General features: G+C 39.8%; 2 protein-coding genes across 2 annotated transcripts; both read left to right on the top strand.

Moving 5' to 3' along the window:
* The first annotated feature begins 8,791 nt into the window (after window positions 1-8,791).
* Window positions 8,792-11,029, top strand: LOC135643972 (uncharacterized). Its single transcript, XM_065161297.1, has one exon. The coding sequence runs from the start codon at window positions 8,822-8,824 to the stop codon at window positions 10,703-10,705; it is 1,884 nt and encodes a 627-aa protein (XP_065017369.1). The 5' UTR covers window positions 8,792-8,821; the 3' UTR covers window positions 10,706-11,029.
* Window positions 11,030-21,822: 10,793 nt separating this feature from the next.
* LOC103994742 (uncharacterized) lies at window positions 21,823-23,893 on the top strand. The gene is made up of 3 exons (XM_009415171.3): window positions 21,823-22,049; window positions 23,494-23,607; window positions 23,692-23,893. The coding sequence occupies exons 1-3, from the start codon at window positions 21,917-21,919 to the stop codon at window positions 23,736-23,738; spliced, it is 294 nt and encodes a 97-aa protein (XP_009413446.1). The 5' UTR covers window positions 21,823-21,916; the 3' UTR covers window positions 23,739-23,893.
* Window positions 23,894-24,658: the final 765 nt, after the last annotated feature.

Genomic DNA, 24,658 nt, shown 5'->3' with positions numbered 1-24,658 from the left:
GGCTCTTTTTGAAATCATTAAGTGTTTCTTGCAGTCGGTTCTCAATTCTGATTTCCAATGCTTCTATTTGTGCTTTCACTGAGTTATCAGTGGCCATTACGTAAGACTGTAAATATGTAATCTCAACTCCTGTTTTTGGTATCGGTCAAGGGCATCAACACTATCGATGCGAAGTTACCGAGGAGGTGGACGCCAAGGGCAGTGCTGCGGTCGCTGCGTTAGAGGAAGAGTAGCTACCCTGTGTTTGTGTCACTGCGTGAGATGAGAGCACCAAGGCTGAAAGGCGACGGTTGCGACTGTTGTGACCCAAGGAAGTAATCGCCGAGCAGCCGTGTTGAGGCTGCGGTGATGGCAACCGACAACTGCAGCAGCGGAGGCAAAACAAGAGGGAGGTGGCGTTGAAGCGGCCGGGGTTGAGGCTACAGTGGTGAAAACCGACGGCTGCGGCAACGATGCAGAGCAAGGGGGCTGCAGCAACGGTGCAGATCGAGGGGGTTGAGGTGAAGGCTGTGGTGGCTGGCAGTAGCAGTCGTTGCTGGCTGGAGCACAGCGACAGTGGTGGAGAAGGAGGCAGCGAGGGTCGTGGCAGGCTGCAGCAACAAAGGAAGCTATGTTTCTGCAACCGTTGCAACGAGGGCTGTGGCAACCGGAGGCTGCCAGGCTGGGCGACGAGCGGCGTCGTCGCTGGCTGGGCAGCAGTGGCGATGGTGGTGGCAACCGACGTTCGCAGCAGCAAGGGGATCCGCGACTGCGGCAGCAAGGGGACCCGCGACTGCGACGGTGGTAACTGCCCTGTTTCGGTCACCATGGATGCAGAGCAAATGGAAGCAGCGGTTGGGAAGCGAGCGGGAGCAGCGGTTGGGAGGCGAGCGACGGTCGTCGCACGGGGAAGCAGCGGCTGGAAGGCGACGGTGGCGGCTGGAAACAAGGGCAGCAAATGTGAGTTGCCCGTGATTGCCCTGCTTCGGTTACAAAAGATGCAAAGCAAGGGGGAGTGGCGGCGGTCGTTCTCGCCCGAGCTAGGGGAAGCAGCGGTTGGGAGGCGAGCAGCGGTCGCCGCACGGTGGCTGGCAGTGGTGGTGGGTCGGCTGGAAGGCGACGACGCTCGAGGCATGGCTGCGATCGACGAGGGGCTGCGGCAATAGAGGAAGCTCTGTTTCTGCAACCGCTGCAAGGAGGGGCTGCGGCAACCGGCGGTTGCGGCTGCGGTGCCGGCAGTCCTTCTCGCTCGAGCGAGATGGGGACGCGAGGAGAAGAGGTCGCTGGCCAGGTGATCGAGCTGGCCAAATGATACCAAATGATACTAAAGTCTTATCGTAGGTTCTGATACCAAATGATAAGACCCTAAAGTCTTATCGTAGGCTCTGATACCAAATGATAAGACCCTAAAGTCTTATCGCAAAAAAGAAGAAGAGAAAGGGGATGATCACTTCGAGGGGATCGACCTCCTTGATCGCTTCGAGGGGATCGGCCCTCCTTGATCGCTTCGAGGGGATTGACCCTCCTCGATCCCCTCGAAGTGATCAAGGAGGGCCGATCCCCTCGAAGCGATCAAGGAGGGCCGATCCCCTCGAAGTGATCATCCCCTTTCTCTTCTTCTTTTTTACGATAAGACTTTAGGGTCTTATCACTGCCCTCCCCTTCCTCTACTTTGTGGCCACCGCCAACCTGCCAGCGGCGGCCTCTACGGCATGGGGGTGCTGCCCATTGCGGGGCCAGCACCCGTAGGCACTATTGCGAGCAAGCTTTGACCTTGCATGTGACTCTCCCATAAGTAGCTCGCCCTTGCGGGCATGTCGCCCGCGGGCTGCATTGCCACTACGAGCGTTGTGCCTGCAGGCAACGCTAGCCCCCGTCGGCCACAAGCCTGCTGCAACAGGCCGTCAGCTTGCTGCTGTAGGCGTAGTGCCTGCACGTAGCAATAGTTGCTACGCTTGTGCCTGCGCCGGTGCTGTGTTGCCAACCTGCGGCCGTCGCCCTTGCGGTTGCACGCACGTAGATGGCACTACCATCTGCGAGGTTAGCAATAGTTGCTGCCCTTTCTTGCTTTTGCGTGAATAATTTTGACGTCAAAAGCTTCTCCAAAACACAACACACAGTTTAAAACTAATCTTTATTGGAAAATCTTGGGGGGCGACATCACATGCGCAGCGGAAGAATATAAAATAAAATCTCTAAATTTCTCAAATATATGTTTATCGTCGTGTGAAGATTGGTACACAAAATCCGCGAAACATAAAAACTGCATATATTAAATATTATGTTACCTAGGGAGATCATATATCCCTGAATCCCCACATATCTCTAGGAGAGAGTGAAGAAGGTCAAGCATCATCCTTTCTAGCAGTGATCTACATAATAGAGTTGCGACGATGCTCATTAAATCTCTAGGTCTGCTATCTGAGGAGGAAAAGAGGAAGAGAATAGGAGATGACAACTCAAAGAGGCTCTAGCCTATGAACCATTGGTTCCCTCATATTTACAAAGGTCCACTGTCAACTTAACCCTAATGGATCCTGCCCTATTGGGTATTGGATCTCCATCCAACTACCCAAGCCTCTTAGATTAGTGAATCTCTATCCAATAATCTCTTATTGACTTTTATTGGATCTCATTCATAAGATCCAATAATTCAGGGGCTTATTGGATATCCAATAAGATAGGGGCTCCGGCTGATATCTCATATCCGAACCTCTACTTATCGCAATGCTTACCATATGTATATGACCCTCTAGGCCCAATATCGAGCTGGCCGTGAGTCATACCTGTTATAACTCCTTCTGGTCAATGAATTATTATCTTCATAATAATTCACTTGACTCATCGATTGTAGATGTACTAGGCCACTACGTCGTAGTCCCCAGACGATATAGAGGAATCCAATCCATTGGATTCTACTTGAGTCCATATGGTTTCTACTTGAGTCTCGCTCTAATCGGATTCTCCTAGATAACTCTTTCTCTATCAATCCGAATGACCATGGCTAAGGATTTATTTGAACAAGAACATATGAGATATTCTTCTCATGACACCAAGAGTGGATAATCCTCTATCGACACTCAATAGTTTTCGTAAGGTTGGCTACCACTTCCGATAACTGACTATACTAGATCTGGAACTTCCAATCCTATAAGTATGGTATCAAAAAGTGGAGTACTCATACATAACATCATTGGTGTCTCAAGTCTAAGGACTAGGTACACTACTAGGACAACGAAATCGCTATCTGACAATAAGGTAACATCAACCATCCAGCATTCTTTGAGTGAATCAATTAGTGAACTCATTTTCCAATGAGCACTTGCACTATAGCCCTAGTGTCCCGATACAAGCAGCTATGAGACCAACTGCCTCCATCATATGGGCAAGTATACAACACACTAGTCTGTCCGATTATCTCAATGTCCCTCTTGAGTAACCTATGACCAGAATTATTTAAGGTTTGTATTTAAATGTGAATCAGTCTCATTATCGTGATCTCATTACAATCTGATTCTCATTGCACAGATCCATGGACATATATATATATATATATATATATATATATATATATATATATATATATATATATATATATATATATATATATATATATATATATATATATATATATATATATATAAAGTGATAAAATGATAAAATATAATAAGCAAAAAGAATGTGTATTATGTCACACGTGCTATCACTCACGTGATTAGCTTCTAGGGCACCTATGACCAGCACTATGTATGAAACTGCATATGATATTTGGCACATGCTTAAAATTACACATGAAGGCACAAGTAGAGTTAAAGAGTCTAAAATAATCTTTTGATATATAACTTTAAATTGTTTTGAATGAAACCAAGCGAAACCATTGGAGACATATACACCCGTTTTACGGATGTCATCAATGGTTTGAAAGCACTTGGTAAAAAAATTTTGAATTTTAAACTTGTTAATAAAATTTTACGATCATTTCCTAATAGTTGGGATTAAAAAATAACTACTATTAAAAAAGTAAAGGACTTAAACTATTTTTCTCTTAAAGAACTTATTGGGTCATTAATGACTTATGAAATGACTTCTATGATACATAACGAATATGAGAACAACCTTCCAAAGAATATAAAGGATTTGACACTTAGAACAAAAGAAGACCACTCGAGCAAATACTCAAGTGATGATGACTTTGAACTCATCACAATAAGATTTAAAAAGTTCATAAAACAAGAATCAAAGAATAAGAATGAACTTAAAAAGAACACAATAACTTGCTACGAATACAAAAAGTCGAGGCACCTCAAAAATGAATATCCATAATTGAAAAAGAGGATGCTAGCACAAAAAAAAAAAGCATTCAATGCGACGTGATAAATCGAGTACATCGGAAGACGAGAAGCAAACCAATAAAGACGAGGTGGCGAACTACGTTTTGATGGCTTTTGACGATGAGGTATACAACTCAACTAAAACTTCTTTACTTTACAACAAATTACTTAATACTTTTCATGATTTATTTGATGATTTTAAATTAGTTGGTAAAAAAATAAAATGTTAAAAAAAGGATCATGCCTCTCTCTTTAGTAAATTTAAAAAATTAAAAAATAAGCATGATAATTGTATGTTAACTCCTTACACTAAATATAAAGAGTTAGATTCATATATTAAAAAAATTATTATTAGAATAAGCATTAGAAAAAATTTAAAATTGATAGCAAATCATTAAACATGATTGTTGCTAATAAGGGTCATGTATGTAGAAAGGAAGGTATCAGGTTTGTGAGTAACACTCGACAAAAGTTAACTACTTTTATTAAAGGACTCAAATTGCATGTTCCCCCTAAAGTTAAGTGTAATTTTTGTGATATATATGATCATTTTGCTTATAAATTTTTATTCAAAAATTGTGACTCACATAAATTAGTTTGGGTACCTAAAGGAACCATAAATTACTTAATACTAATAGACAAGATAGGTAGATCTAATCACGAGGGACCCAAAGTTAAATGAATACCTAGAACAAACCCACATTTCTTATAGAAATGTATACAATCGAAAGCTATGAGCAAAAGATAAAATCTTGATAGTGGATGCTAAGGCATATGACCGGAGATCCAAAACACTTTATAAAGCTCACTAGCCGAAACTACATGATAAAGAAAAAATCATTAGAATTAAAATTATTTGTAACTAATCAAATCTTTTATTTGAAGATGATTTATTAATGATTATATTATTGATCTTAATAATTTTTATGACGAAACTTGTTTTTCATTTTTAAACGATGATGCATGACTTTTGTTTAGAAGACCAGGGCTGCTTGTATGAAATCAATCGTATGAATTGAAACAATTGAAAAAAAAGGAATACATTTTTCTTAAAATTTTCTCTATCTCTTAAGCTTATTGAATTTTTGAATAAGAGATTGATGAATCTATTTATGATATTTTTTGAATCTCATGAACTATAAAAGTGATTTTGATGATTTGAATGAGATTTTTTCAACCAAATCATGAACTTTCTTTTGATTTCTTGACTTGAGGTATCTTTTTTAGGAATCAATTTTTTTTATCCTCTATGAATTCTCCTTTTCACTATTTACTAAAGAGAAAATTTATCCAAATAAACCATGATATATCACTTGACTTCTTGATATTTACAACTTGAGTTTTATTATGTATAATGACATGTATATCCTATCATCAAATTGATCACTCTTGATGTAAATTTATTTTTGTTATTAATATTTGTCATGATTTGAAAATTGATATAAAGGAAAAGAATTACAACATTATATTATTCCCTTCTTTTTTACCATGATAAAATGGGAGAAAGAATTGCTAGCTTACCTACTTCAAGAAGAAGTAAAAATTGCTAAAACTTACACATTCAAGAGAACCAAAGAATTGCTAGCTTGCACATCTCATTAGAAGAGAAAATTTCTAGCTTACATGTCTAAAAAACTTGCTAGTTGTACTTTTCTCCTTTTTGTTGATGACAAAGAGGGAGAAGTAATGATAATTTAAAAATATTAATATTTTGGTATCTATTATGTCCAAAGTAATAATGATTTTATATTTAAAAAATATGTATGATAGAGTTATGCATGCAATACTTCAACTTATGATACAAGTAATGATTATGTTGATATGGTGTGCTGCATATGATCATTATGATTCATGATTGAAATCATTTCGACTTGAATTCAAAGTTTCTTTCAATATGACATATAGATAGGGAGAGTTTAATTAAACTCCATCATCAATTGGTTGATATCATAAAAAATGGAGAGATTATTGAATATTAAATTTTTATGATGAAATCAATTGATGAAGTTATGATCTAATCAGCGTATGAGTGACACATGAGTAACTTTGATCATGGAAAGACAAATTGATCAAAGTAGGAGAATTAGATGTTGGGCTAGAGAGCATTATGTCAGAAGATTGGACGTCGCGTCGGAGGACTGGTTGACATGCCGGAAGGACTTCATGCCATGAGTTTGGGCATTGGGCCAGAAGGATCACATATTACATCAAGAAGATCAGATGTTGTGGGAGGTCAACATATTGATGGATCGGACAATACGCCAAAGGAGAGGACAAAGTACCAAAGGATTGGACGAAATGTCGAAGGATCGGACGAAGCGCCGGATGAACCAATAACATGTCGAACAATATAAGATACATGTTTGTAATCGATTGTGTCTAGATCGAAGTAGTTTAGGTCTAATTAAATTAGTTTCAGGTGTAATTATGCTAACTCAATTAGAGGCCCATTAGGCCTAAGTTGGGGCTGATTTGGATTCATTGGGCCCATTCAATGACCCAAATATTATGTCAAGCGGTGGTATCGCCAAAACAGGCGGTGGAACCGCTTATGAGTTGGAATGTATGAACTGTACGATTCTAGAAAACCCGACAATGGTATCGTCCGGACATAGTCTCTCTGACTATGTCAGGCAGTGGTACTGCTCAGTGTTAGTGCTGCAGGCAATGGTACCACCCAACACAAGCGATGGTACCGCCAATATCTCGAAAACCCGAGGATTTAAATTTTGACTCCAAACTTTGAAGCCATTTGGAGTTTATAAATACCCTACTAATTTATGCTTAGGAAAAACAAGAATAATGAACGAAAACTTGTGATTTAGAGCGTGAAAACTTTGTTAGAAAGTTAAATCCTTCCTCCTTGAGCTTAAAGGTTATTCCAAGGGAGGTCGAGGATTTCCTTGTAAAAGAGGGTTGTAAAGGTTCTCTTTTAGTTTATCAAAAGTAGAAAGAGTTGTAAAAGAGTAGTTGGTCTTCGCATATTGAAAGAAGATCGTTAGTGAACGTCGGTGGCCTCAATGGAAGATTAATCGAGAGTGGACATAGATTACGACGACCAAACCACTATAAACTTGGTTTGCATTTATGTTTTGCTCTTCTTGCTATTACTTTCTGAGTTAATTGCTTAGTTCACTTATTCTAAGTCAAGCATACTTACGTTATCGATTTTCATCCAACGAAAATTTTCAAACCGATATTTTTATGAAAACACTAATTCACCATCTCTCTTAGTGTTGAAATGATCATAATAATCTTAAGTTTTAAAAATTTTATAATATATATACATTATTAATGTATAAAATCTCAAACTTAACTTGTTTTAAGTGTCACCTTATTTATTTTTCAATTCACGTACATAAAATTTACTTAACTTGCAATAGTAGTGTATATATAATATTATATTATTTTATTTTAATGGATCGAACACACTAATGTATCCTAACCTCCCTTCAAAATTGAAGAGTCTCAACTGCATAATTTCAATGCTTCCACACGTCCGTCGAGAAAAACTTGGAGGTGAAATGCCAATTTCAAGACGATTGTCTCCAACGTCATCATTATGTCATCACAATAATTGCCCACTCCGTTCGTTTAATTAAAAGAATGTACCAGGTGGAACAAAGACGTCACGACAAATGCCACCCAACCCCTCGTCGTCGTACACGTGTCCAATGAATTAAGACGGTCTTACGTGGCCATTATCATCTTTTACTCATGCCAGTCTTCGTTCCTAACGTTCTATCGTGCTGTTCATGATACCTATCCGTACGCGGACTGCCACGGCACAAACTGGTCTCCATCTGGCCGTGGGACCCGTGCTCCTTCGCTTTCGCACAGCCACAGAAGACGTACCCTGACCCACCGTATTTGCCGCTGTGGTAGGATGGTAGAGATTGGGGTGGCGAAGGGAGCCGACGCTGGACTTACATGGATTCGAGTCACCTAGTTTCTCACCCGATTGAAAAGGACTGAAATAGGTGGGACCCGCTTCTCTTGGTTCTCCCACAGCCACGGAAGACGTACCCGTCCGGTGTTTACCGCCTTGGTAGGATGGTGGAGATTAAGGTGGGAAGAGAGTCGACGCTGAACTTACATGGATTTATTCACCCACGTTCTTACCCTATTGAAAAGAAGAGAAATAGGTGGGACCCTCTTCCCTTGGTTCTCTGACACCCACGGACGACGTACCCACACGGAATTAACCGAGGACGGGCGTCGGAACGGAGTCGAGGGTGGACTTAAACATGGACTTGTTTCACTCAAAATTTACCCAATTGAGAAGGAGTGAGAGTCAGCTGGGACCCCGTAGTAGTACGGTGCAGACGGGGGAGCGGACCGAGTCGACGCTGCGCCTGACATGGCCTCGTTAGACGCTGAGACTTACCCGATTCAGAAGGAATGAGTGTAAGGTGGGACCCGCCTCCGTGTCTGGAAGGGGTAACTCAACATGGATTTATTTCACCCGCTTTGAGAACGATCGAGAGAGAGAGAGAGAGAGATAGAGACCGATGATGGCCATGAACAGCGGGAGAGGAGGCGGTGGTGGCGGAGGAGGAGGAGCAAAGGGAACAGTGGAGGAGGGGGAGCTGTCGCTGCCGATCCTACTGGCCGAGCGGGTGGCCACGGCCGCCCGCGAGGCGGAGTCGTTCAAGTCGGAGTGTACCGACGCGGGGAAGAAGGCGGACCACCTCGCCGGCCTGCTTCGCTCCGTCGCTCGCGTCGCCGCATCCGCGCCTGCCCCCTCCTACGACCGCCCCGTTCGCCGCATCCTCGCGGAGTCCTCCAAGACCCTCGACCGCGTCCTCGCCCTCGTCCGCCGCTGCCGCCGCGCCGGCCTCCTCCGCCGCGTCGTCACCATCACCACCGGCTCCACTGACCTTCGCAAGGCCCTCGCCCTCCTCGACGCCTCCGCCGCCGATCTCCGCTGGCTCCTCTCCATCTACTCCGACGAAGACGGCGGCGGCGGCGGATTCGCCATCAGCCTGCCACCCATCGCCAGCACCGACCCCATCCTCGCTTGGGTCTGGAGCTACGCTGCCACCGTCCAGTCCCCCGCCCGGTCCCCCGCCGACCGCGCGCACGCCGCCCAGGCCCTCGCCTCCCTCGCCCTCGACAACGACCGCAACAAGAAGATCATCCTTGAGGAGGGTTGCGTGCCGCCGCTCCTCGCTCTCCTCCGCGACGGCCCCGCCGTCGAGTCGCAGATCGCGGCGGCCGTGGCTCTCTCCAACCTCGCCAACGCCGCCGACAACGTCTCTGTCATCCTCAGCGAGCTCGCCGTGCCCGTCATCGTCCATGTGCTCTCGGATTCCCGCATGCGCCTTCAGACCCAGGTCGCCGGCCTCGTATCCCGCTTAGCCGCCCACCACCCCTACGCGCAGGAGGAGTTCGCCCGGGAGAACGCCGTCCGCCCGCTCGTCTCGATCCTCTCCTTCGAGGTGCCCCTCGACGAACTCCGGCCGGCGCCAAAAAAGCCCTCGAGCATCCACTCCCTCGTTAAGGGAATGGGGGTGCCATCCACCGGTAATTCCAGCCTTAGCGGCGACGGCAGCAGTAGCAGCAGCAGAAGCTCATCTCTGTTGCGGGACTACTACCATCACCACCGCAAGGACCGGGAAAACGAGAGCCCCGAGGTGAAGCTCGCGCTCAAGGTCGCCTGTGCCGAAGCTCTCTGGATGCTCGCCAAAGGCTGCCTTTCCAACTGCCGCAAGATCACCGAGACCAAAGGCCTCCTCTGCCTGTCCAAGATCATCGAGCTCGATAAAGGCGAGCTGCTGCACCACTGCATGATGGCCATGATGGAAATTGCAGCCGCAGCCGAAATTGACGCGGATCTCCGGCGCTCAGCCTTCAAGATGAACTCCCCAGCTGCCAAGTCAGTAGTGGAGCAGCTCATTCGAGTGGCGCAGCAGGGGAGCAGCATTGTTCTTCAGATCGCAGCTATCAAGGCCATTGGCTGCTTGGCAAGAACCTTTCCCGCAAAAGAGACCAAGGTTTTGAGCCCACTCGTGCTCCAGCTCGGACATTGGAATCCAGAGGTAGCGGCTGAAGCTGCCAGGGCTTTGGGGAAGTTTGCTGAACCAGACAATTTCCTCTGCGTGGAGCACTCGAAAACCATCATAGAGTTCGCTGCGGTGCCAGCGCTGATGCGGCTGCACCGGTCAGGAGAGAAGGCACAGCTGCCGGCAGTAATCCTTCTCAGCTACTTGGCATTGCACGTTCCTAAGAGTGAAGCTCTGGAACGTGCAAAGGTCTTGGGGGCTCTTCAATCAGTTGCCCGCAGTCCACTGGCGCAGGATCCCTCTCTAAGGGAATTGCTTCCTAGGGCTATCTACCAACTTGAGCTTTATCAGGTTGGATTGCATGCTGACAGACAGTCGTATGAAGTGTGAGCTCTGCTGTCACTGTTCCGCATTTCTTCCTTCTTGCCAAATATTACTTCACTATGCATGACCCCAATTCAGAATGATTTCTATGGATTCTTTCCGATCTGAAAATGATGTATCATACTGTTGTGCTTCCTTTTACTGAGCAATTGGCTGCGGGTCTGAAGATTCTGAGACAGGTTTAGTGGATGGTTTCTGGATCTCAGGGCATTCAAAGTAGAGGTTGAAGGCACCGGATGATGTCATTTGTATTTACGGATAAAGATTTGCGGCTGTTTGTACTAGTGAAAGTTTGATGCAACAGTTCGCCAAGATTATTATTTCTCCTCAGTGCTTTTCATTTGTACAAGCAATTTCACAAATTAGTTGTGCTACAACTCATGGTTGATGCTTCTCGATGCTGTTGCTCTGATACCAAAGGTCAGTATCTAGGACTTGTTTTACCATAATGTAATTTCGTAGTTTATATGACTTGTGTTAGTACATTATAGTTAAAAAGTAAACATACAGAAGCAAGCAGATATCTCAATCATCAACATTTTTTTGTTGGTTTAAGAGTGTTACTTTACCCCACCTTAGAACATGATACTTCATTAGGTGAATTATTTATTTTATCATCTCTCTAGTGTTCATAAAGCAGGCTGCTAGTCCATTAGGAGAATTGAATCAGTTAATTGTTATGATTGTGACGATATTTTGGAGTAGCTTGTTTGTTTTTTGGTGTTAAAACATGTGATGCCTCAATTAATGCGATGTTGGATGTGGGCGGAAGCTTATGATGGTACGCAATCTTAAAGGGGCTTTGCTACTAGGCTAATTAGTTTTTGGGGCTAGAATGTGATGATTGTTATCAGAGTAGACCTAGTGTTATGGATGTGCACTGAGGGTATCGAAGTAGAAAAAGATTACTTGTGGATATTTCAAGAAGTACCTTACAATGTGAACCATTATTAGGAAATGAATGTTCTAATTCATGAAATCGGACACTGAAAGGTACATTCTCCTCCTATACTAGTTTATTTGGGATGCATGTACAATTTATCAAAATTGTCAACTAACTAAAAAACATTGTTGCCATGCAGTGGGATCCCATCATGGTGGTTCATGTTGAAGGTTTTCAGACTTACATAGATCAGTGGCAACGGCTTGTCTATTGCCTGATTTTATTTTATTTTTTTCTCTCAACATTCATTAAAGTTCTGTTAGATTAAGCCCGTGGCAATTCAAAGATTCAATTGCAATGATATGCCTAAAGGTTGGCTCAAATTATCATATGGGTGTTTAGGAATAGGTCTAAATTTATCTGGCATTGTGAATGAACAGTGTGATTGGATAATTTTAGATGAACCCTTTATTTGCTTGGTGACAAGTAGGAACTTCAGTCAGCTAAAAAAGCAATGTCATTGACTATATCGACAGATATACATTTTAGATCATGTCATTATTAGCCCGGCACAAGATCCATTTGGCTGCAGTATGTTTCCTGGTGCTGCTGCAGTAGTATTCTTCACAACCTAGACTTTTTATCCTTTCTCCAAAAATAACAAGGTATGAGTAGCTGGACATTTCTAACCTCTTGTTGAACTTCAAAAGTTACAAGTTTTGATGTACATAAAAGTTACTCTCGATTCCATATGAAAAGCAGCACACTTTAGTAGGTTATGGTAAAATTGGTTAGTCGACTGCTTTTAGCAAATTTGTTTCATATCAGATTAGCCTCCAAAGTCTGATTCATAAAATGAAGTTTGATATCCTTCCCCCCAGCTCTCTTTGATTGATATTCCTGCATTATGGGTGTTGACTTATGGAAAACTATAGAGCAGATGAAGACAGATACAAACTGGCTAGTAATTAGTGATATTATGGATTTAAATTTATAAACTCATTCCTACTATTTTCATAATATGCCAATAAAGAAAGAACTTACAGACTCTGTTAAACTAGGTCACATCATGGGATGAAGCTGTGGCAACTGGTAGGGGTAGCACAGTGGATATAATCCAACGAAAGGGCCATAAGAATGCAAGGAGATGATGTTTTATAAACTATACAGGAAAAGGTTTAGGATTTCAACTAAGGAAAAGAAGGCGAAACCACGGACTGGCTGCCCTATTGTTCTAAAGGCCAGTTCTAAAACAGATCTTATACCAAGGTAACATTTTGTTTGAGACGATGAAACATAGACTATATATGACACTTGAAGGATTTTAAAATATGAGGCAACACTTCATTATTCCAAGAATAAGAAATCCTGTTGCACCAAACTCCAAGCTTATGAATGTTCTGTAGAACCTCTTGCCTCTTGTGGAACATTCAATCTGCTATTGAATATGATGAACTGTGAGGTTTCTGGTTTTGTTTTCTTGTCATTAATTTAGATGGTTTTTATGTGTTAGTTTAATAGGATAGGTGGACATTTAGTGTTGCTTCGAAGGATTGGGCACTATCTATCTTTACATGATTAATGCTGAAAAGAATATATGCATTCATTTCTTCCTTTCCTGTGTGAGCTTGCAAACCTTTAAATATATTCTAAATTATGTCTTGATCAAGGACATGATTCCATTTTAGAGAAAGACATCAGAGGTTCCTTTTCAAGGATGCAACAGCAAATTCTCATCCGGTGGCTTGAAGCTGTTTGTATCCTCATCTTGCAATGTGAAACTAGAACTTCTTCCGTAAACTTCATCGGGTAGAAGTTGATGTTGGATTAACTCCTTGCAAAATCTTTAGCCATGTGTGGGCTGTAGGTCTTGAAAAGCTAACTCGAAAGCCTTAATATAGGTTTCGGCGGCACGATGCAACTGTGAGACTGATGTGTTTTGCATTCTAATTATCTTTCTTGTGACATTGTTATGCAACATGATTGCCATCTATAGAATTGGCAATGGTTGATATTGAACCTCACTTATTGGATATTTTTTATGTAGTTTGTGCTTTAATTTGTGTTTTCTTTTTGCTCTTTTATGTCATGGGAAGAATATTTTGCATCTCTTGCGATCTGCTTTGTCTACGAAGAAGACGATGACTTCTTTGTGCCTAATTGATTTACACTCGTATTCTTTGAGTGTAATGAGATACTTTCTCATAAGAACAATATTTGTTCTTCTTGCTCGTGAGAGTAAATGCTAGTAGACTGGCCCCTAGTAGGACTAATATTAATCATTTAGAATTTATTCTTTTTTACAGTGAAGAAGAAGAAGAAGAAGAAGAAGAAGATCTATAGATATATAAACAGGTTTGGGAAACCTGTCGGTTCAGCATGGCGGTTTGATCGCTGACCGGAAAATGGACCGGCTCAATTTGGATGGTCCGATTCGATTTTGATATTATCTATTAAAATTCTTATTACCCTTTTATTTAGGGTTTGTGGAATTCGGCTCACATAGTTGTCACATAGTTTGTCACTCCCCTTTCATGGTTCACCATCAGATCTAGTATGATTTCTCTTCTCTTTTTCCTTGCTTCCTCTTCCTTCTTCCTAATCTCCAGATATATCGAAACATTCCAAACTTGTATTGGTCTATAATAAATGGACGTTTTCAGGCTCTCCATTCGGCATAAACAGTTGTTTAAACCAAGGTTTACGATTTTGCCCAGATTGGTCCATAATAATCGGTTCGATACATAGATAGATCATCACTATTTTGGGAGGTCTCTTATGATGTATCAAAAAATACATAAATAATATTAAGGCTCACAAAGGAAATCCCAACCCCTCCTCTCCCCACTTCTCGACCTGGATATACATTCGAATCTCATGGCCATATATTATGTATTATAAGATAATCACTTTTTGCTAAACTCAAATCACCGAAGACTTCCTACACAAAAAGCACTGACACCACAAATCTTCTCAATGGAAAACAAAATTAAATGGAAAACATGCATATATATATATATATATATATATATATATATATATATATATATATATATATATATATTCTCTCTATAATAAAAAAAATCTCTTTTTATAGTTTATATACGATGTTTCTTAATTTTTCTTCGTTGTTCCTTTTGTGCTCGTGATAATGCACCAACTTGTTTAGTCTCACTTGCAATGGAGCGACCTGATCTTATCCTTGGGAACGAATTCAAATGGAATCATTCTTTAGGACAGCTGATAACGATTCCGAATGAATTCTCACCATATTTCCTTTATTTTGTTAAATGAATTAGATTTAATTTTTATAGCAGAGTTTTTACCTTAAGGTTGTCTATGTGTCTTTGTCATTATTATTTTTTTCAAGATATGCAATATCGTATCGATGTTTCGAGGTTAGCTTGGTACAATACGGTATCGTGTACCGAGCGGTATGTCACACCAGGGTGTACCGAGCGGTATACCTAATTTAGGTGTAAAACTCTCCGAAAATATCTGAAAAAAAAAGTTAGGATAGGATTTTTAAGTTAGAAATAAATATAGTAATAGCATAAGTTTAGCAAAATCAATGTAAATTAGGTAAGAATAGTATTTTAGTCCATTACGAATTGTCCTTATGTAAACATACCTCTTGATTAGAAAGTTCTTCCTCTTAATTTTTTCAAATTTGCCTTGATTCAATTCACAAATCATTGTTTTGTAGAGTTTAGGATAGTACAAATGTGAGAAAAAAAGATTTTGAGATAGTTTAAGTGAGTATGAAAATGTAATAAAGTGAAATAGGAGAGAAGAAGGGGTTTAAATACTATGAGAAAGGGCTCCAATGGTCAATTTGACCGTTGGAGCACTGTACCACTGTTACCGAACGGTTTTAAATATTTCTTCCTCTTACTGTAGCACTGTAGTACTGCTATAATGTAGTACTATAACATTGTAGCACGTTCCGTCCGATAACGGGCGGTCCGTGTACCAGTATATCATCGGACCAGTACGTACCGTCCGTACCGAACGATACCATTCAAAATTGCATACCATGGTTCTTTCCATGCCTTCTTACTTTCATAGTTTTATATCTTTAATTGGAGGTAACAGAATGAGAGGATCAGTAAGTCAAAATGGGAGGTGTTTATCGAGTGGATTGGACTGGATAGACAGATTTGATATGCTGCTTCCATTTCCAGATAGATGTCAACTAGTTTCTTTGGTTGCTTACAAAATCTGTGTCCCTACTAGATGGGTAACTTATCTAAGATCATGATTACTAATTCTGAATTGCTCCAGACCAATTAATCTATATGCCATTTGAGCTTCTTCTACTGTCTTGGTCTTTTATTATAATCTTGGTGTACCAACTGACCTAATGCCATGTTTCTTCTGCCCACAAGAATATTAGAATAGATTTAAACTATCCAGAAAAATTGTCTTTAACATGCATTCAGCATTTTAAGTTCTAATACTTGGTTTTGGTCATTGTGTAGTGACAAATTGATAAAATATTACCGAGTCATAATGAAATGGTTTCTATAATCAAACTCTAATTAAGTGATTAATTTCCATGTAGTCAAGCATATATTGTGTGTCTTCATGCAGAAGTTATTTACAGAAACAGGGTTCTAAACTCTCTTTTCTTTTCACTGACATCAAGCCAAGAATCTTATATAATCTAAGGAAAATGAAGACAACTAAATGAATGGTGGTCATGTCTTCCAAGAATGCAAATTAAAGATAATAATTAGTACATGGCCTCAATTGTTCAGAAAATGTGTTTGTGCTATTTGGTTCAAAGTCATTGAGATATACTTTCATCATCTCTTTTGTCTTTTGGAAAATAGATACAATTCCTCCACACAATGATGTTCCTGATCATAATATTAATGTCGCAGGTTGGCTGCCTTGTCTAATTTATGGTTCAGGTTATATATTTGCTTGGGTTATCAGCTTCCAGGTGATAACAGATGCAATTTATGGTTTGAGGTTATATATCTGCTTGCCCTAATGTGTTTATTCTGTTTTCTTTAGAGATTGAGTTCTTTTGATCATCTCCCTTTTTTTTTTTTATGGTAAACAGACACAAATTCTTTTCACTCACAGAACCATAGAGTGATGTCCCTAATCATAATGTTAATGCCATATTTATCAGGCTGTCTTCTCTGATTTATGGTTCAGGTTAGACATTTGCTTACCCTTGGGTTATAAGTTCATGCTGGCTCAGAATCCTAAAACTGGTGATCCATTAATGCCTATCTATGTTATTGTTTAACCTTCTTTGTCAATGAGCAACACACTTGTTTGGTTTAATATCAATTTAATTCTCCACTTCTCAAGATTTCACTCTATTACTTGACATTTGCATAGTTTTCTATGATATATTCCAGCACAAGACCATGCAAAAGCTGAGATTTGCATACTTCCACCTTGCCGTGCTTGCCTAGGATCTTTCCCTATATTATCTATCATGAAATCCAAACCTAAGGTCAAGACTTCTTGCATACTCCTTGGTAAACCTCCAAATCCTTAATTTTTTCTAGATCATTTGGAGAAAAATTCCAAATACACTTGAGGTGTTATTCTTTAGTATCTCATAAGTTCTTTATAAAGAGAACAGGTTTAATTCTTTTAATTGTTTCTTCTTGAAAATCTAAATAAACTTACATAAAAGGTATTTTATGGATATTGCCTTGCTAATAATGCTAGGGGGAGGAATCTTAGTATAATTATAAGGTTGTTCTTTTGTGACTAGGAGACTAGGATTTAAGTTATGTTTATAGCTTTTCTGTATTTAGAGATAAGGTGATACATCTTTTTCTACCTTACTAATTCTAGAGAAGACATCCATGATGATGATCACCTTTTGAGTTAGAAAGAGAGAAGAGAAAGACAGTAAGAACTACCAGAAATATAAAGTTGGCACAAGGAAGAAACAAACCCTGAAGACGGTGACTGTAGGTGACGTGCATTCAAGTTGATGATAATGTATCTCCATGACCGCCGCTGGATATGCAATGAGCAATGCATATTAGTTGGAACACGATGAAAAAGTTCTCAAGCTCTAACATGCAGAAGAGTACTAATATTTTGCTTTCTGTTGGATTCCTCTTGAAATGTTCTGATCTTTCAAGAAGGAAAACAAACAGATTTTTCTTTGAAAGAATGATTATTTAGACCACATGACAAGGAATGGGGTGATTTTCATGAAATTTTCTTTTGCTTTTTTTTTTTTTTTTTGAAAGGTGTCTTATGTTTTTCTCAAATGATACCATCTATCTAAAAAAACAAAAAAAAATTCAAAAATCAAAAATATCCTCACTAGTCCAATTTGATACTTTTTACGATAGTTTTAGCGACACCCTCTAGATCGGTCCATAAAGTATGATATGCAATTTCGAATGGTATCGTCCAGTACGAGAGGTACGTATCGGTCCTACGGTATACCGATACGCGGACCGTCCGCTACCGGACGGACCGTGCTATAGTAATACACTATGGTAGTGTTATAGTGCTACAGTCAGAGGAAATCGCTCGGTAAACCCTGATGTACCGTTCGATATGCCCTGGTGTATCGCTTAATACGTTGGTATCATACCGTGCTGAGCTAACCTTGAAACACCGGTACGGTACGGTAGTACATACCTTACCATAAAATGCACGGTTCAAATGGATGAATCGTTGCAATATTCTAATTGAGTTGATTTACTATATTTCCTAATAGCAATAGTGTTTTTGTCGTGGTGTTGAAAACATTATAAAACTATTGAAAGGCATCCTAAATAATATCATGTGACTCTTTAGTTATCATTACTTATAGATAATTATAATATAATATTTTAAAGCTCGCAGTTAATTTGGTTGAGGTTAAGAATTCATTTGCCTCATTTATGATTCTTATTTGGGTAATGCTGTTTTTAGATTATTATAAATACCTACTTAAATACTACCATAGTATGATATATCAAACGGTTTATGGTATGTCCTAATTTTATTTGACTTTCTTATAGTGTTTTCCAAAACGTTATAGTGTTTTTATTTAAGTGCTAAAAATACTATAAAACTATTAAAAAAATATTGTAAGAAACATTGATGCTTAGTTGCATTGATAGCTAAAACAAAATGTTTTAACTATGTGAGGTTGACTACATTGATGCTTAGTTGTTACTGAGCTCCTTAGAAAATTATTTTCCTAGTTAAATCAAAAGTGATCAAATGTTTATTTATAATTTTTAGTAAAATATTTTATCTCTCTCTCTCTCTCTCTCTCTCTCTCTCTCTCATCATACTGTTTATTGTTTATATTAATTATTTCACAACTATAAATATTTATAGATTTTCTTTACATATATATATATATATATATATATATATATATATATATATATATATATGCATAATCATCATAAATAGTACATTCTCATTTGGTCCTCAATCAAACCTACCCATAATTATTCATGAATAAAATATTATATTTCATAAATTAAATTAAGAATTATGAATTATGACAATCTTGCACATGTGATCCTAAGTTGGGAAGAAGGCATAGGGAATGGCATTGGCAAGGTGTCTTCACATGGAAAGTTATTGAACAAGTGGAGTTGAGCTTTTGGGGAGATGGGGAGAAATCCCACCCCACCAAGTGTTCCTCGTGGAGAGAAAGGAAGTTTGGACAGAAGGAGACAAGACATGATGGGCAATTAAATTATTAAATAAGGAAGACTAAGACCATTGTCTTGTGGTGCTCCTGGGTGACTGGAATGTGTACTGGCTTACCCACACTTAAACTAGATTTACTAATAAGTGGGAGCTCCACATCGCTTGTTGATAGCAATAGAACAACAAGCTTTAGTAGGTGGTGTTCTCCTTTCCATCTGCAGAAGTTTCTGAGTTGGATGGTGGGGGGTTATATTTCCTGAGTGTTGGGCATGATTAGTGCTGTCTAGTTGAGGATCACCAAGCACCTTTGTCTTTTTTTTTTTCTTTTTGTTCATCATGAACAATGGATGATAAAGAAGGAAAATGCAATGATGAGGTTTTGCAGGAGTAGTTGTTTATTTACCTTTGATCTGTTGGGAATAAACTATTTGGCTTTGTGGTCATCAGCATGCTGATCAGCTGGTGATGCTTTGGGATTTTTACCTGCAGAAGTTTCATTAGCTTTGCAATGTTGGTGATCATGGAGCTTGAGATGGAGATGTGGATAACCAACAGCACTAACCTTGAGTTCCGTGATCATGTTGTTCTTCGAGTGTAATCATCTGCACTCCTGTGATGGCTCATCTGCTAAAGAACAAAGAATTCAGAACTTTCAACCGGTGCAATAGCTGAACCATTTAAATGAATAGAATTCAGAACTTTAAAGGCATCATTCAGGAAATCTTCCACAAAACAACTGAGTTTATCAACTCTATTTCTGGTCCAAAGTAATCTGATGACATGTTTAGTACCAATCAACAAGGTTTCTATGAAATGCTTGTTTCTTCTTAGGGTAAGCAAAGTGCATGTGCATGTGTATCTGAAATAATCACATTAACATGATGATAAAGAGTAATTAGCAACAAATCCATCCATAGATTTAGTAGCTAATAAAGTGTTTTCTTGCATTATAATACAGCAAGAGATGACAAGTTAATAGTGATGGAGTAAACCACTGCTTAGAGAACAAGACAATCACAATAATGTCACATATAATAAGCTGAAAAGATCCATGATAGTCTTTATTGGTGCGAGCTCTTAGGACAAGAGTCACACGGCCTTGTCATTTCAGGATAGACCTCGATGGGTGTGAGAAGACACATTTGGCTTTGCATTAGGCATTGGTTCTTCAACTCTCCAACCAATATGCGATTAGATAAGAGTCTTACCAGAGTTTATTACTGGGGAGTCAAGTTCTTTTGGGCTCTACGATGGATGTCATTTGATAAGATCCACATCAATCTTCATCGATGTGAGCTCTCAAAACCATAAGGAAATTGTTCGCTCTCGTTATCTTGGCAAATCCTTGCCTTAGTTTTCCAATTCTCCAATAGTCTCAGGAAGCTTTTACGTAGCAACTGGTTTCTCCACTGAGATCCTGCACAGATCGGGTAACATTAGGTTTAGCTTGCCATGTCTATCAGCCGAAGTTGAGCAGTCTCACAAATGGAAGCGATTGAAAGACTGAAGAAAATTCACCTGACACCTGCAGTGCTAACCCAACCTGATCACAAGGACAAGCAGAGCTTTGTAATGTACCTGGAAAGGGATCTTTACCTAATTAAAGTAGATGAAAACAAGGTTGTCATGTTGTCATTCCCCTCCCACATGTTTTCCCAAGTCCTAATGCTCTGGGAAACTGTTAGTGTTGGGTCATGTTGTCATCCCCTCCCCCCACCCCCATCCCATGGCCTATAAAAGCCGGGGGCTCACTCGCATGAGTGCGTCAAAACATCAAACACACTACGGGCATGGAGCGAAGAACAGCTCTTTGCGTCGCGGCCATGGTTCTTCTTGTCCTGTCTGCACTTAGTGCAACGGGAACAAGACTCCTCCTCGCCGAAGAAGCAGACACTACTGGCACTGCCGTCGCCCAGCGAGATGAGATGCAAGGCTCCCTTCCGAAGAAGCGCATGGTTCCGTCAGGTCCAAACCCAGGGACATTAGAGATGCATGGAGGCGAGCAGATCGATGGCCTGGCTGAGCCTCCGCCATCACCGCGGCGTCTCAACTGAAGCAGGCAGACAGCCAAGAAGCTACCAGTCCTTGTGTGGTTTAGCTAAACAAGAATAAGAGCTTACAGCTTGGTGTGGATCATATAATTTACCTTCTCCCACTTGTTAGGAGTGGCTGCTGCTGCTGCTGCATGTTGATGTGGGTAACTACTGTGTGCTATATATCTCCCACTTCTTCAACTGTGGACGTACTACATCTCAGTACCAACTACCGTGTGCAATCTTCGATAACCGTTAACGGTCTGAAGAATATTATAATGGGAGTGTCTCTCCATATATTTCTAATTATAAAATACTTTGTTCTCATCTCGAGTACTTATTTGACTTGAGTATCGAAAACGTTTCAATATATTATGACGTGTGTGTATATATATATATATATATATATATATATATATATATATATATATATATTAGAGAGAGAGAGAGAGAGAGAGAGAGAGAGAGAGAGAGGCAAGTGTTCTAAAACTATCTATTTTTATATTTATAAGGATATGCACGTTAGAGGAATAAATACTAAAATCGGTGAGGTTGGGGGAATGAATATGCAAAATTGGCAAATTATTTTGCTAACGCCGTTTCATTCCTCGAAGCTTTGTTCCTCAAAGCGAAAAGAAGCTCGAGGAGAGAAATATGAACGGCGGCAGTGGCGGCAGTGGCAGCGGTGGAGGAGGAAGTGGCGCGGGGAAGATGCCGACCAACTTTCTGAAGTCGATCCGAGGCCGGCCGGTCGTCGTGAAGCTCAACTCCGGAGTCGACTATAGAGGTCGGCCTTCTTCTCCTACTCTAGGGTTTCTATGTTAGTCCCGATTGCTCGACTCTTTTCGTGCTTGATTTGGATCAAAACAATTGCCAAATGCCTACTGTTGTCGACGCTGACGATGACTGTGTTTGGAATCGTAATTTAAAGAAAAAGAGGAAACAGTCGCTACAAGATGTTTGATCCTCTGGTCTGTTGATATTCTTTTGGAATATGAAACAATTACACTCTTATTCACTTTCCGCTGACATCAAGTTTGAATTTTTCTGGTGATGGCTCCATGCGTATAACACAAGGTGCAATTTTTGGACCTTTTTGTATGAGAACATAAGAAAAGATACGAAGGGATGTGTAATAGGACCATGAGATATGAAAAGCTGTGTCTATCAGTTGTGATGGAACATTCTTTTGTTGAATAGATTCTTTTACACTAGAGATTTGAGACATCCATGTTTCCTAGAGGAGAGATATTTGTCTTGTGTTTGCTCTGTATGCACATAGTGGCAAATGACTACTTGTTTACAGGGAACATGCATCTATTTATATTAGCTTTGATGTCTAGTTGATGATACTCGTTCTTTCTGTATTCATTTTCTTCACTAATATTACTTCTTGCACTGGAAAATGATGGAGGTCAATTCTACTGGAGATCAAAAGGATAAGAGCACAAACTCTTTCCCTTCATTGTGATATGGATATTTATGATATTTGACTCTGTAAATACCACTGTCTACATCATGAGGCTTTTAACATCTGTTAACAACTCAATTTGCTGAAAATGTTTATGATGGATGTTTAATGATGAGAAGTAAATTAACAGGGAGTCCCAGAATTGTGTTAAAGGATCTGATCATCTACAGTAAAAAGGGGAAAAGGAAAGAACACTTGCTGGCAACACTTTGGCACTTTTGCTCTTCAAACTTTTCACTGAGTTCATCAGTATTTTTCATAAGCAATGTTCTTCCTAGGATGAGTTACCCTTACTTTGAGGTGTATATGAAACGCTGTTTGTTTCTAACAAAATAGTAGGATCAAAGTGTCATGGAGCAATTGTGCTACCGACTAGGTTGCTCGTTATCACATATGTCTTCTTGGTCAACTTCTTCTAATGTATTATTGTCTTGTTGCTTTCTGGTTCAGCATTTAAGTTTTTCACAAGTTCATTAGCATTTTTCATGAGCAATGTTCTTCTTCAGATAAGTTATCCTTTGTTTGTGGTGTATGGAGGAGCATTTTGTTTCTAATCAAATAGTTGAAGTGTCATGTCATTGGTCAATTGTGATGCCGACTAGGTTGCTTTTATTTAGTTGTATTGTTATCACATATGTCTCCTTTGTCCGACTTCCTCGAATATATTATAATCTTGTTGCTTTCTAGGTAAGCATTTTAAGTCTAGGGTTTAGCATAGTGTGTGAGCACTTATTTGGTGGCCAAAATGTTTGTTATCCAGGTATTCTAGCTTGTTTGGATCCATACATGAACATTGCAATGGAGCAAACGGAAGAATATGTTAATGGTCAGCTAAAGAACAAGTACGGCGATGCTTTCATCAGAGGAAATAATGGTAAACCTACTGATTCTATCTAAACCAAGTCCTTAATCATTTTGTTTCTATGAGTATGCCTTCAATTTTGTGCTTGTGATGCAGTTCTGTACATCAGCACCTCTAAAAGGACTCTTGCTGATGGGGTATGATACTGGTGCTTGGCAAAGTCTGTCCTTGGCATGATTTCACATGTTGTTGATGAGATTGTTGCACGTAATGAAGGGGCATGTGTAAGTGTGTCCTGGTAGAGTGGATTATCAACTATTTTGAAATTTATGTCCAAGTCATCAGACAAATTTGTTTTTTTTTTCTTTTATTTTTTACAAAGGGTAAATGATGAAATTACGATTCAAGCTCAGATCTTACGACGACTTGTCAAAATCTTTATTAGCTAACAAACATCTTCAAATCTTGTTCTAATTTTGTTAAAGCACATGTTGGTCGTCAACTCGATATGATGAAGTTGACCCGACCTTACGTGTTCATTTGATGAGACTTGTCACCTTTGGTGTTTGGATATGATTTGCTTTAGTAAAATCTATCACATTTGGGGTTTGAATATGATTTGCTTTTGTGTTTGGTCCAACTAGAGATTCTTCCGAATTTAATGAGTCAATTTAGTATATTTTATAATACTCATGTTGGGAGTGTATCTAAGGTTCCTTAAATGCTGCTTTAGTTAATATTTATATAACAAAAAATTGAGAGTTTCGAGTGTTCAAGCTTTTCATGCCTGGAGCATCTTCTATTTATAAATAGGATTCAATTCATATCGATCATCGACTATAAGAGATGGGAGCACATTAATGAAGAATATTTTGTTTTAGATGGTGTTTTGAATGCACTTCACATGTCAAATTATGGTTGGTTAAGAATACTCATCATATAAGTTTGAAATACCAAAGATGTACTTTGTGGTTTTTTTTTTGAGGGATTATTGTTACTATAGGTAAGTTTATTGTTATGATTCTCAAATTGAAGAAATCCAGCTTGAAGAATTTGCCATATTAACTACTTAATAAAAAAATGCTCTATTAATTAACTTGTGCAGAAGATCTTATTAGCTTTC

This window comes from Musa acuminata, chromosome BXJ3-8 (genome assembly GCF_036884655.1).
Source record: "Musa acuminata AAA Group cultivar baxijiao chromosome BXJ3-8, Cavendish_Baxijiao_AAA, whole genome shotgun sequence".
Taxonomy (NCBI): Eukaryota; Viridiplantae; Streptophyta; class Magnoliopsida; order Zingiberales; family Musaceae; genus Musa; species Musa acuminata.
The sequence above is the reverse complement of the archived record's forward strand: the minus strand, read 5'-3'. Positions and strand labels throughout refer to the sequence as shown.